Genomic DNA, 13,862 nt, shown 5'->3' with positions numbered 1-13,862 from the left:
GAAAGGCCTTTGGCTGGCACCTGCAGGGACTTTTGTCCTTGGGGATGCAATAAGCCCTCTTCCAAAAGTACCCCAGGAAAGGGACTGTTCTCTTTCAGTGCACCCCAGAGATCTCTGCACCACGCTATGCACTCCAGGGCCAGCTCCCTCTTCCCCAGCAGTGTCCACCACAGCTCTTCTCCAGAGAAAGTCGCATACTTCCAAAACCTCAGAGTTTGAGCAACAAAGGCTGTTTGCAAAAAGTACTGGGACACTCAGTACTTCTCACTTACCAGTCTGTGGTCCAGAGAGGTTTTCTTTTTGTGCTAATTCAATGATGCATTATCTCAACCTCTCTCTCTTTCTCTCCCTTTTGTCTTGCCACAGAAAGTTTTCCCTCCCCTCTGTGGCTCTGCCATTTTTCTCTTCCTCAGTTCACTTCCATCCACCTGGAACCTGCCAAGCTGTCTCCCTCCAACTGTGGAGATCCTTCTGCCACCCCACAGATTGATTTCCTGGGTGTTCCAAGTAGTCTGACCTCAATACATCTGTGTTTGAGGGATGAGAAAAGCCCAGGGTCCCCCTACTTCTCCACCATCTTAACTCTTCCCTCTAGTCTAGTTTCTTAAGTCAGTCCAGCCAACCGACAGTTGGTTTCTATTGTAGATGTGATATAAGTTCCTTAATTCTGTGGCTTAAAATTTTGTTAGGAGTGCATAATTTATAATTGTTTCCATAGGAAACATTACAAAGACTACATGTTGCTAAAGAATTTAGAAGAATTTCCCAAGGTTTTGATGCCTCTATATTCTACTCTTGAAAGTTTTGAAGGCTAATTTGAGTTACATTATTCCTTATCAAATTGGAAGTCATACGATAGGTTATAGAGTAGGATTTTAGTGAGATTTCTTCCAAAAATTGTTTATAGAGTTCATATATCTTTTTTCCCTTATAACTACTAAGCATAGAATTAGAGAGGGGTTGTTTATAAAACACTATACTTATTTTCTTGAATTTTATCTCCATTCAATAGTTTTGAGGTAAGTAGTTTCTCAAGAGTCTCAATGATAGGAGAATGACTCAATGGTATTATCTAGTGAGGGTAAAAGGGGACCATTAAAAGCATCATCTCATATGTGTTCCACAAAGCAACCCAAATCATACATGTTCCTCACATGGTTTCCTCCAATCTGTAAGTCAAGATAATTATGGCACATACTTGTATATGACCAAGATCAGTATAAACTTAGCGTCTTTCATCCTGTTTTACTGTCTTTGGAATGGGCAATGCAACAAAATTTTCCTTTTTTTTTAAACTTTTTTCTAATGTTTATTTATTATTGAGACAGAGAGAGAGCATGAGCAGGGGAGGGGCAGAGAGAGGGAGACACAGAATCGCAGGTTCCAGGCTCTGAGCTGTCAGCGCAGAGCCCAATGTGGGGCTCGAACTCACGGACTGTAAGATCATGACCTGAGCTGAAGTCGGACCCTCAACCGACTGAGCCACCCAGGTGCCCCTGCAACAAAATTTTCTAAAAGGGATGCTTTTTTTTCATTTTTCTACAGTTATCTCATTCACAGATTTTATTTGTATCATTTCTCTGCTTTGCTAAACTTTCTTTTACAACGTTATCTTAATTTTCCTTTTAATCAGGGGGAAATGAACTGTCTTCTATATCTATACATTGCTTTTTCCACATTTTCCCCATCATTTAAAATCTTCTTACATGTAAGTGGTTTGCAAGATTTTGTATAATTTTGTTTTTTATAAAGGAATTCAATTAGGAAGACTTCTACAAGCATTTCATTAGAAAAAAAAATTCTAAACAGAAGAGTGTGGTACATTCCTGTAATGTAAAAGAACTCATTCAGGCAGTGTACATTGCCTGAATGTAAAAATGAACACTTGTCTCCTACATGAAACACAAGTAATTTATGGAGGCAGTGTTGCTCAAAGAATAGACAATAGCACCATGAATAAGGAGACTTGAGTCTGCATTAACTTTTCTTTCTCTTTCTTTCTTTCTTTCTTTCTTTCTTTCTTTTGAAATATAATTAAGATACAATGTTATATTAGTTTCAGGTGTACAATACAATGATTCAACAATTCTATACATGACTCAGTGCTCATCAAGATAAGCCATTAACATTTTAAAATCAGGTAATTTATTTACCATTCCTGGATTTCAATTTTCCTATCAATTAAATAGTGAAAATATATTCCTTTCCCTTATTCACAGCATTATTGCCAAGATAATATTATATGGTATATATGAAAGTGTTTTAAAAAGTACAAACTTATACAAAACTATAATTATTTTAATGTATGTATTAAACTGTAATAAATTATTTATTTAAAAGTTTTTGGTTAAAGTGCCTAATCCTTTCTCCATCTATAAATATTGTACATTGTTTTGTACTGTTCTTAATTAATATCATTTGAGTCACACATTGAAAAAAAATACTACACCTCAGAATTTGTACAAGAGATGGATATTTATACATACTTTGGCCTCATGAAAACTTTCTGAATAGAACTATAAATGTAGCCACTTTTTCATTAATAGAAATAGCTTTGTCAAATTCATGACATTTTTTTTCATTTTTTTTAACTTTTTTAAAAATTACAGTTAGTTAAGTGCGCCTGGATGATGCAGTCAGTTAAGCATCTAACTTCAGCTCAGGTCATAATCTCATGGTTTGTGGGTTCAAGCCCCGTGTCAGGCTATGTGCTGATGACTCGGGGCCTGAATCCTGCTTCAGATTCTGTGTCTCCCTCTCTCTCTGCCCCTTCTCCACTCACTCTCTCTCTCTCAGAAATAAACATTAAAAAAATAAAAAGTATAAATTCCAGTTAGTTAACATAGAGTGTAATGTTATTTTTAGGTGTACAATATAGTGATTTAGTGTTTCCATACAACACTTGGTGCTCATCACAAGTGCCCTCCTTAATCCCCATCACCTATTTAACCCATCTTCCAACCCAACTCAGTTTGTTCTCTATAGTCAAGAGTCTGTTTCTTGGTTTGCCTCTCTCTCTCTTCTTTTGTCCGTTTGTTCATTCATTTTTTTACATTCCACATATGAGAGAAATCATGTAGCATTTTACTTTCTCTGACTGACTTATTGCACTAGCATAATACTCTCTTAGCTCCATCTATGTCATTGCAAATGGCATGATTTAATTCTTTTTTATGGCTGAGTAATATTCCATTGTGTGTGTGTGTGTGTGTGTGTGTGTGTGTGTGTGTACCACATCTTCTTTATTAATCTATTGATGGACACTTGGGCTGCTCCCATGATTTGACTATGGTAGATAATGCTCCTGTAAGCATTGTGGTGCATGCATCCCTTTGAGTTAGCATTTTTGTATTCTTTTGGTAAATACCTAGTAGTTGAATTGCTGGATTATATGGTAGTTCTATTTATAACATATTGAGAAATTTCCATTCTCTTTTCCAGAGTGGCTGCACCACTTTGCACTCCCCCCAACAATGCAAGAGTGTTCCCTTTCTCCACATCCTCACTAACAGCTGTTTCTTGTGTTGTTGATTTGAGTCATTCTAGCAGGTGTAAGGTGGTATCTCATTGTAGGCTAATTTGAATTTCCCTGATCAGTAAATTGTGCATCTTTTAAAAAAAAATTTATTTATTTTTGAGACAGAGAGCGAGAATGAGAGCATGAGTGGGGGAGGGGCAGAGAGAGAGGAAGATACAGAATCTGAAGCAGGCTCCAGGCTCCAAGCTGTCAGCACAGAGCCCGGTGCGGGGCTTGAACTCACAAACCATGAGATCATGACTTGAGTTGAAGTTGGAAACTTAACCAACTGAGCCACCCAGGGGCCCCAAATTGAGCATCTTTTTATGTATCAGCTATCTGTTTGTCTTCTTTGGAAAAATGTTTATTCATGTATTCTTCCCATTTTTAAATTAGATCACTCATTTTTAGGTTGTTCAGTTTCATATGTGCTTTATATACTTTGGATACTAACCCTTGATCAGATATGTCATTACAAAAACCCTCTCCCATTCAGTAGATTGCCTTTTAGTTTTGGTGATTTAGTTTGGTGATTTGCTTTGCAGAAGTTGTGTTTGTTTGTTTGTTTATTTTGTTTGTTTATGTAATCCCAATAGTTTATTTTCAATTTTGTTTCCCTTAACTTGGGAGACATATCTAAAAATAAGTTGCTACAACTGATGTCAAGGAGTTTACTGCCTATGTTCTTCTCTTCTAGAATTTTTATGGTTTTCTGTTTTGCATTTAAATCTTTCATCCATTTGAATTATTTTCTGTGTATTGTGTCAGTAAGCGGTCCAGTTTCATTCTTTTGCATGTAGCTGTCCACTTTTCCCAACATCATATGTAGAAGAGACTGTCTTTTTTCTATTGCATATTCATTCCTGCTTTTTTGAAGATTAATTGGGCATATAGATGTGGGCTTTTTTTCCTGGGTTTTCTATTCTGTTCCATTGATCTATGTGTTTATTTTTGTGCCCTGTACCATACTGTTTTCATCACTGCACCGTTGTAATATAACTTGAAGTCCAGAATTGTGATGCCTCCAGCTTTGTTTTTCATTTTCAAAATTGCTTTGGTTATTTCGGGGTCTTTTGTGGTTCCATACAAATTTTAGGATTTTTAGTTCTAGCTCTGTGAAAAATGCTGGTGCTATTTTGACAAGGATCGCATTAATGTGTAGATTGCTTTGAATAGTATAAACATTTTAACAGTATTCTTTCAATCCATGAACTTGGAATGTCTTTCCATTTCTTTGAGTCTTCTTCAGTTTATTTCACCAGCGTTTTACAGCTTTTAGAGCAGAGTTCTTTCACATATTTGGTTAGGTTTATTCCTAGGTAACTTATGGTTTCTGGTGCAATTGTAAATGGTATCAATTCCTTGATTTCTCTTTCTGCTGCTTCATTATTGGTGTATAGAAATGCAACAGATTTCTGTGCATTGGCTTTGTATCCTGTGAATTCACTGGATATATATCAGTTCTAGCAATTTTTTGGTGGAATCTTTTGGGTTTTCAATCTAAGATATCATGTCATCTGTGAAGAGTGAATGTTTGACTTCTTCCTTGCCAATTTGGATGCCTTTTATTATGTTTTGTTGTCTGATTTCTGTGGCTAGAGCTTCCAGTACTATGCTAAATAACAGTGGTGAGAGTGGACATCCTGTCTTATTCTTGACCACAGAGGAAAAGGTCTCAGTTTTTTTTTTCCCCTTGAGGATGATATTAGCTATGGGTTTTCCATATATGGCCTTTATGATGTTGAGGTATGTTCTCTCTACCCCTACTTTGTTAAGGGTTTTTATCATGAATGGATGTTGTACGTTGTAAAATGTTTTTTTTTCTGCATCTTTTGAAAGGATCATATGGTGGTTCTTATTGGTTTTTTTCTTATTAAAGTGATGTATCACATCGATTGATTTGTGAATATTGAGCCCCCCCTTGCAACTCAGGGATAAATCCCCCTTGGTCATGGTGAATGATCTTTTTAATGTATTGTTGAATTCATTTCACTAGAATTTTGTAGAGAATTTTTGCATCTGTGTTCATCAAGGATATTGGCCTCTATTTCTTTTTTTTTTAGTTGTGTCTTTATCCTGTTTTGATATGAGGATAATGGCCTCACAGAATGAATTTGGAAGTTTTACTTCATTTTCTTTTTCTTGGAATAGTTTAGAAAGAACAGATATTATTTCTTCTTAATTACCCTACTATCCAGTAATTGCATTACTAGCTATTTACCCAAAGACTGTAAAAATACTATTTCAGTGGGATACATGCATCCTGATGTTTATAGCAGCATTATCTACAATAGCCACTTTATGGAAATAGCCCAAATATCCACTAGCTGATGAATGGATAAAGAAGATGTGTTATATATAATATAAACTTATATATTATATTATATATTATATTATATTATATTATATTATATTATATTATATATATAACAGTGCTGTTACACACACACACAGACACACACACACACTGGAATATTACAGAACCATACAAAAGAATTAAATCTTGCCTTTTGGAATGACATGGATGGAGCTAGAGAGTATTATGCTGAGTGAAATAAGTCAGTCAAAGACAAACACCATGATTTCATTCATATATGGAATTTAAGAAGCAAAATGAATAAGCAAAGGGACCAAAAAAAAAAGAGAAAGAGGCAAACCAAGAAACAGATTCTTAATTATAGAGAACAAAATGAGGGTTACCAGAATGGAGGTGCATGGGAGGATGTGTAAAATAGGTGATGATGATTAAGGCGTGTACTTGTTGTGATGAGCACTGATGAATCACTACATTGTACACCGGAACCTAATATTACACTTTATGTTAACTAACTGGAATTCAAATAAAACTTAAAAATACAGAAGCTCTTATTTGAATTTTACAAAGGAAACAAAGACAGAAAAAGTTTATATACTTGTTGAATTTCACAAACATAGTAAATGGTAGAACTAGTATTTGCACCAAGCAATTGGATTTAGAATCCACTTACTTAATCAGTACACCGTATTGCCTTTATCTGTACTAACGGAATGGAAGTTGCAGAACAACATATACAATATGATTCCATCATGTATATGTGCCAGGCATTTTTCTAATACTTCACATACACTAAGTAGTATAACCCTCATAATATCTCTATAAAACATATTATAATATCCATTTCACCCATGAGAAAATGGAGGCACAAAGAAGTTATATAGGATGCACTATATTACACAGTTGTAAGTGGTAGAGTCTGGGATTGAACCCAAGAAGCCTCACTTCAAAGCCTGTGTAATAGTGCTCACTTTAGCAGTGCATATACTAAAGTCAAAACAAAACAGAGAACATTAGCATGGCCTTTGTGCAAGGATGACACGAAAATTGATGAAGCATTCCATATTTTTTTAAAAGTAGACTGTGTACTTAACTTTCATGTTATAAGTGACTTTTATGCCTTATAACTTAATAAATGTCATCATGTTTGTGAAAAATGATACAAATCAAACTGTTAATAGTGGTTTCCTCTTGGAGGAGGATTTTAAAGAGAAGGTGATAGTGTAATTTTAATTTTTACTCTCTATATTTCTATGTGGTTTGACTTATAAAATGTGCATGAATTCATGTATTATTTGTATGATCAATAAGTCATGCACATTGTTAGAGCTTGGAGTTGAGGCCACTGGCTAGCTGATGAACTCAGAATTACAGGTAGTATGCTACATGAGGGGCAAGTCTTTTGGTAACACCACAAGGGTCTTTGCGCCAATGAGTGGACTTTGATAGTAATTCTTGCTACAAGTAAAAAATAAGTAATTAAATACATAAATAGTCACATATATAAAAGGACAAGAAAAAGTATACTAATTTCCTTAGAATATATTTTTTCCAGTCCCACAAGTTTCTGTCCCATTCTTGAGAATGATTTGAACTCAGATACAAACTGCCCAAGTAGACAGGGAAGCATAAACAAACATCTACATAGATGATACCACTGCTATCACAAAGAAATATCAAAAGAAAATGGAGATCTCATATTGTTCCTAACCTAGACTCCTTCATTGGTTATATCCATCTCCTTTGCCTCTCTCTCTTATATCCAAATTCTAGCAGTCCCCTGTCCTAAATATCTTTCCTTTTCACTATTGTCATTTTATTTTTGTATTGCTGCAAGTGCTTCCAGTCTTTCCCCCTTTCAAGTCCACTTGATATTCTAGATTGATCCACCTTTCACACAAAGAGCTAAATGCTTCAGAGATGTCTAATCATCCATGGATTAATAATAGATATAATTTATTGAGTGATTCATAAGTGAAAGATGCCCTTAGGCAACATCTCCAACTTATTTAATCTTCACAGTAAATTTGCAAGTTAAGATTTTCCACATTTTTATAAAAGAAGAAACAGCCTTGAAAAGACTATACGTCAAAATCTAACATGAAACCTGAAGGCCTCTGTGCTTTCCTATTTATTTCCTCAGTTTCTATTCCTCCACTTGCTCCCAAAGCTCCAATTACCACATTGCTTCATGACTGTTCCTTCTACCCAAAACTTCTTTATTATTATAATTTATTGGCATACTACACATCATTCAGGTTTCAGTTTAGCTTTCACTTCTTCAGGGACACCTGCCTTGACCCACCTAGCCTGATTTAGATTTCTGTACATTGCATTTATCTCACTTTAAAAGTTATCACTCTGTGAGTAACTTGAAGGTAAATGCTTCCTCTTATTCATATTGATATGCTTGTTCCCAAACATCACGCAAGCAGTCAGATACTTACCAATAACAATTATTATAGGGGCACTTGGGTGGTTCAGGCGGTTAAGCATCCATCTTTCGCTCAGGTCATGATCTCACAGTTCCTGAGGTAGAGCCCCATGTCAGGGGCGCTGACAGCTCAGAGCCTGAAGCCTGCTTCAGATTCTTTGTCTCCCTCTTTCTCTGCCCCTCCCCTGCTTGCACTCTGTCTCTCTCTCAAAAAAAAAAAACATTATTTTTTTAAATAATAATTATAATTTTCTAAACTAACGACATGTCAGACCATGTGCCAAACACTTTTACATACTCAGTTCATTTAATCCTGATAATGATGCTGTCATGTAGGTGTCACTATTCACATTTATACACTAACGATTGAGAAATTGACATTCAGAAGGAAATAATTTGCCCAAGATCTATAGTTATCAAGTGGTAGAACCATGGAATCCAAATTTGCTTAACAGAAAAACTGGTGCTAAAATTCTTTAGTTCTTTAGTGTCAATTTCCATTGCTCAATTTTGGCAAACCAAAGAAATTCTGCAAACATTATCACTATCTTCAACTACTTGAAAATAAAGGCTAGAATAATGAGCTACGAATGTATTGAAGAAGTAGACATTAAAGCACGAAGTCATTGTTTTATACCAGGTGTAGGGAGGAAGTGCTAGGAGAGTTAGCGACTATTGAACCCACTATTACATAAACCAAAAGATCAAATCATAGGAAAGCTTGCTGTCTTCAGGAAGGGAAGAACATGGGAGTGGGAAAGTAGTCACCTCCCCAAGCTAAGAAAAAAAGCATCAAAGGTTGCTATGGTGGTCCCGTCCCTTCCTGTCCAAGTAAGCATTGGCGCCACTTGCTCTGTCACTACAAATTTAGGGAATACAAGTTTTAATATATCTCTTTATTTGCTATAACATTGTATTTTGATCATTTTCTCCCTCAGGTGTCTCAGCCCTTCATTTGCGGCTGTGGTTGCCAGACAAAACAGCTCATGTTTACCACCATCCCTAAGCAGGGAGTGGGAGAATGAGTAGCAGGAATACAGAGTCCACTAATTCTTCCATCCAGTCCTCCCCTGTGCCTCCCAGGCCAATGAGGGGAGAAAAGAGGCCTTAACAGAAGTTTATCACCCCAGAGTTCATGCCCTCTCCCCCAGGCTGGCAGTCACGATGCTCCAGTGTTCCTGCGTCACAAGGGCACTACTTTCCCAGCCAATCCAGAGTGTACAGGCCAACGGCTCTTAGCAACAGTCTGAGAAAAGGCACAGCCAGGTTTTGGGACTTCTGTTAGCTCAGCCTTAGGCGGTAGTGAAGTGACTGACTCTGGGTTATTTCTGCAAAGTAGCCTTTAAGTGGAAACGATGAGCTCCATTAAAGTCTATTACACCAGCGTGTCAGGGTCTAGAGAGGTGAGTGGAAAGAAAAGAGCCTTAGCCGGCAAAAAAGACTAGAGTGAAGACATTCTAGTCGGGGACTTCAGGATTGTGCTAGGGCATTACCATCTCCTTCTTGTCTTTCATTCTTCAGCTCCTTCCTCTCTAGGTTTTCAGGAATGGGAGGTGCAGTGGACAACAGAGAATGTGGTTATTGCCCTCACCCTGGTTGTGCTCTAAGAACTGACTGCTTTGGGAGGTTTCTGGGTCCTGAGTTCAGCCAACTTTATTATTTCCAGTAATTTTGCATATGTTTCAAATGGAAGAGATAAAGAACCTTTTTATTTAGGATGTTTAGGATGGGAGATGGAAGAGCTAAAGAACACTGTTTAGGATAGGAGAGGGAAAATGCCAGTGAGTGAATGGCCATAATCCTCAGAGAAGATTGGATAACCTCAAAAAGACAAACTTAATTTCTAAGAAGAATATGTATTTGCATAGATCAGACATGTCTTAGGTTACAGTTTAGATGAACTATTTTGACCATGTTGTAGGAAATATTGTAGAACGGTGGTTTCAAACAACAATATATTGTGAGCCACATGTGTAATTTTAAATTTTCTAGTAATGACTTAAAAAAAGAGATAAGATTGATTTTAATATATTTTATTTAACACAAAGTTTACAAAATGTTATTGCAACATATAACCAATATTTAAAAAGAGATGTTATGTATTTCCATATTAAGTCCTCAAAATCCAGTATGTATTTTGTACTTACAGAACATTTCATTTTGGACTAGGCACACTTCAAGTTCTCAATAGTCACATGTGGCTGGCTAATGGTTATCACAGCTCAGCTATACAAGGAATGTTATATGTCTAAGAACCTCATTCTGCAAAGTTTTTGGAAAAGCATGAAAACTGAAGAATTTAGAATGGATTATAAATGGCTAACAAACATTCATCACACTCCTTCAGTGTGTTAGGCACCATGATAGATGCAAGGAGCAATGAGATTTTATCTCAGCCTAGAAATAGTGCAATGCTTCTGCATAAAGCCTTAACAACTAAGGATTTCACCTGGGTACTAAGAAACAACAATAACAAGAAGCAGTTTTAAAACGAAAATCATGGACCTTTTGACTATTTTTAACATTGTAATTTATGTTATTGGATATGGTATTAAGATTCTATAAGAGGGAATGATTTGAAATCATTAAGGACCATAATGGATGCAGCAGAAGATTCACCCAACTGTTGGTCTGTGTCTCTCAAACTGTAACATAAAAATCATCCGGAGGGCTTGTTAAAACATTCCTGAGAACCATTCCCAAATTCTATAGTTTTGGGGTGGGATAAGGCTGATGACGCTGGTCTTATAAATCACACTCAGATTAGCACTAGTCTAAACAACTGTTTTCATAATGTGGTTCCTCTAAAAAGAGTTTTGAAAAAAACACTATAAAAATGTGACTTAAGTCACATGAATCATGCTTTTGCAATTTTGAAGACTAATGAGCCTCAGAAAGTAGAAATGTTGCATGATGGAATTTCAGAAACTTCTCCACTATCAGTTGGAAATAGACAAGGTTTTCTAAGCCTGACTGGATTATATTTTTAAGTCATCAAACAAAAAACCTTCTGCCATGCACTTTCACAGAAGTCATAATTGAATAAACTGGGGTTTGTACTTGTCAAATTGATTTTACATATGTTTTCTTATTCTAGCATCACAGATTTTATGTGGCAAAATTGCCCAAGATTGTCATGTGAAAATGTAGAAAACTCAAATTTTAAGATTTATGTTACAGTTATTAACAAAAAATGTACTTATAAACTATTTAATTTTTTTATATTTTATATTTGAGAGAGACAGACAGAGCATGAGCGGGGGGGGGAGGGGTGCAGAGAGAGAGGGAGACACAGAATCTGAAGCAGGGTCCAGGATATGAGCTGTCAGCACAGAGCCCGACATGGGGCTTGAACTCATGAACCGCAAAATCATGACCTGAGCCGAAGTCAAACGCTTAGCCAACTGAGCCACCCAGGTGCCCCTACACTATGTTTAAAAGATAACCAATTATTACAATTATACTTTGGCAGTAGTGTTTCGGGGGAAAAGACAATGGGGGTGGATATACAGCCTTTTATAACAGATAACAGATATGTAAAGTTCATATAGGAGGACATAGCAAGAACTGACCACTTTTATTCACTCACAGTTTTTGTAAATCTTAATCCTCTGATTTATTTTCTCATTGTGTAGATTTTATCTCCTCACTTAGGCATAGTCTCCAATTATTGTTAAGAACATGCAGTTTGTTCTTTTAAATGTAAAAACCTGGTATCCTATTCATTTCCTACACAGGACTACCATAGATATTAGCATAAATTAATGCAGTGATGAGCTGAAATGTGTGCTTCAACTGTTAGCAGAATGTTCATACCATTTCATATGAAGTTTGAAATCAATATGGTAAATATTTATACCCCATTAGACATTTTTAACTCCCACTGACACCTTACTGTATTTCTTCATATACATATTAAACATATATACTATATATGTGTGTATGTGTATGTGTTTATCACAATAAAATTACCTAGTTTTGCTGCTCAAAAAAATCACACCATTAAAATCTATTACCCTACCATAGCATAATGGATAGGGAAAATAAAAATAAAACATAAAACATTGGGGCCAGTTGATTAACATCTTTCCATCTCTTTATATCTTTGTCTATCTAGGTGAAGCAGAGACAGGAAGAAGTTACCAGAATTTTAGATACTTACAAAATAAAATATGAATTAGTAGATATTTCTGTGAGTTTGAAAATACTTCAGGAAATGAGGACTAAAGTTTCTACCCCTAGGGCTCTGCCACCTCAGATATTCAATGGCCAAGAATATTGTGGGGTAAGAGTAAATTTCCATTTTTATTTTATTTTCATTTCGTATTTTAAGATTATATAAATGGGGAAACAATACATTTATGGACTGTGAGGGTGAGGTTTTTTCATTTACATAATAACGTAATCGTGTTCCTGAAGATAAGGCAATGTGTACTTCATTATGAAAAATACCATAAAAGGAAAGTATATCATGCTGCTTGTTTGGAGATACACAGTATTTTTCACCATACGTTATAGGATGAAATAACTGATACCTTGGGGAAATTATTTTAACTAACTTAGCTGGTAGACATTTGCAAAGGCCCAGGCAAGATAATTAGCAAACTGACCTTGACACTTGAATTTAATTGTTTCATAAGTGAAATTATCAGCATTGATGTTACAAGTTAATTTTAATTCCTTTTAGGATTTTGAAATGTTTCACAAGGCAAAGGAGAACAAAGAGATTCTGAAATTCCTGAAGATGGAATGAATGTGCAGTGATGATACAAAATATGTTTACCAAGGTAGATCTGCATATACTTCCATATACATTGGTTACTTTTAATTAAAAAAAAATATGAGAGCTTCATAAGGTTAATTGATATCTAGATTCATTTGCAATCACTAACATGGGGCTTTTACAATTTCAATTTTGCTTTACAATCATTTCTTTGTTACATAGTGAACATTTTACAAAGATGTGTAAAAAACATTGTTAAACATTTATCAAGATCAAACTTCTCTTTATTTGACTGTACAAATGAGTTTAATACCTTTTTCCTTTTGCAAACTGATTAATTCATAATATAATTTTAGCAAAGTTATATATTTGATATTTGGTGTATGTGGTTTTATGCAGAAAAAAATATGTCTTTCAGTGGATACATACCAAACTGTGATAAATGTGGCATTGGATGTAACAGGGGATCAAATGTGTGTAGTTCACATGAAATAATGAATAGTAACTAGAAAATAGTGTCAAATATATTAACTAAGATTCATAAGCATCACGAGAGTATAAAATATACTATACTTTTCATACAAATAGAAATACAAATTTTCTGTTTTAAATTATACTGCTTTAATTGAAGAAATTCATACTAAATTAACTGTTGAAACACATGTGAACACAATTTAAAACTGACAGTAAAATTGTAAAAAATACACTTCGGTTTTGCAAAGAAAGTTTTAAAGGAATACATTCATTACCATAAAAACAAAAAGGTTTTCCTAGAAAAGTCTCAGAATAGAAAATATCTGACATATTCTCATAAGAACTTTAAAGGAAAATGAAATCATGGCCAAGTATCAGTTATATATGTAACCCAGTTAGT

General features: G+C 35.3%; 1 protein-coding gene and 2 non-coding genes across 3 annotated transcripts; all 3 read left to right on the top strand.

Moving 5' to 3' along the window:
* Window positions 1-6,798: 6,798 nt before the first annotated feature.
* Window positions 6,799-6,901, top strand: LOC125157971 (U6 spliceosomal RNA). Its single transcript, XR_007149111.1, has one exon. It is a non-coding gene; the product is annotated as a U6 spliceosomal RNA (small nuclear RNA).
* Window positions 6,902-7,143: 242 nt separating this feature from the next.
* LOC125158015 (small nucleolar RNA SNORA62/SNORA6 family) lies at window positions 7,144-7,297 on the top strand. Its single transcript, XR_007149141.1, has one exon. It is a non-coding gene; the product is annotated as a small nucleolar RNA SNORA62/SNORA6 family (small nucleolar RNA).
* A 2,229-nt stretch (window positions 7,298-9,526) lies between these two features.
* Window positions 9,527-13,106, top strand: LOC125157884 (SH3 domain-binding glutamic acid-rich-like protein 3). Its single transcript, XM_047844967.1, has 3 exons — window positions 9,527-9,668; window positions 12,383-12,550; window positions 12,953-13,106. The coding sequence occupies exons 1-3, from the start codon at window positions 9,621-9,623 to the stop codon at window positions 13,016-13,018; spliced, it is 282 nt and encodes a 93-aa protein (XP_047700923.1). The 5' UTR covers window positions 9,527-9,620; the 3' UTR covers window positions 13,019-13,106.
* The last annotated feature ends 756 nt before the right edge of the window (window positions 13,107-13,862 follow it).

The sequence above is a fragment of the Prionailurus viverrinus genome, chromosome X (genome assembly GCF_022837055.1).
Source record: "Prionailurus viverrinus isolate Anna chromosome X, UM_Priviv_1.0, whole genome shotgun sequence".
Classification (NCBI taxonomy): Eukaryota; Metazoa; Chordata; class Mammalia; order Carnivora; family Felidae; genus Prionailurus; species Prionailurus viverrinus.
This window is presented reverse-complemented; position numbering and strand designations above follow the sequence as displayed.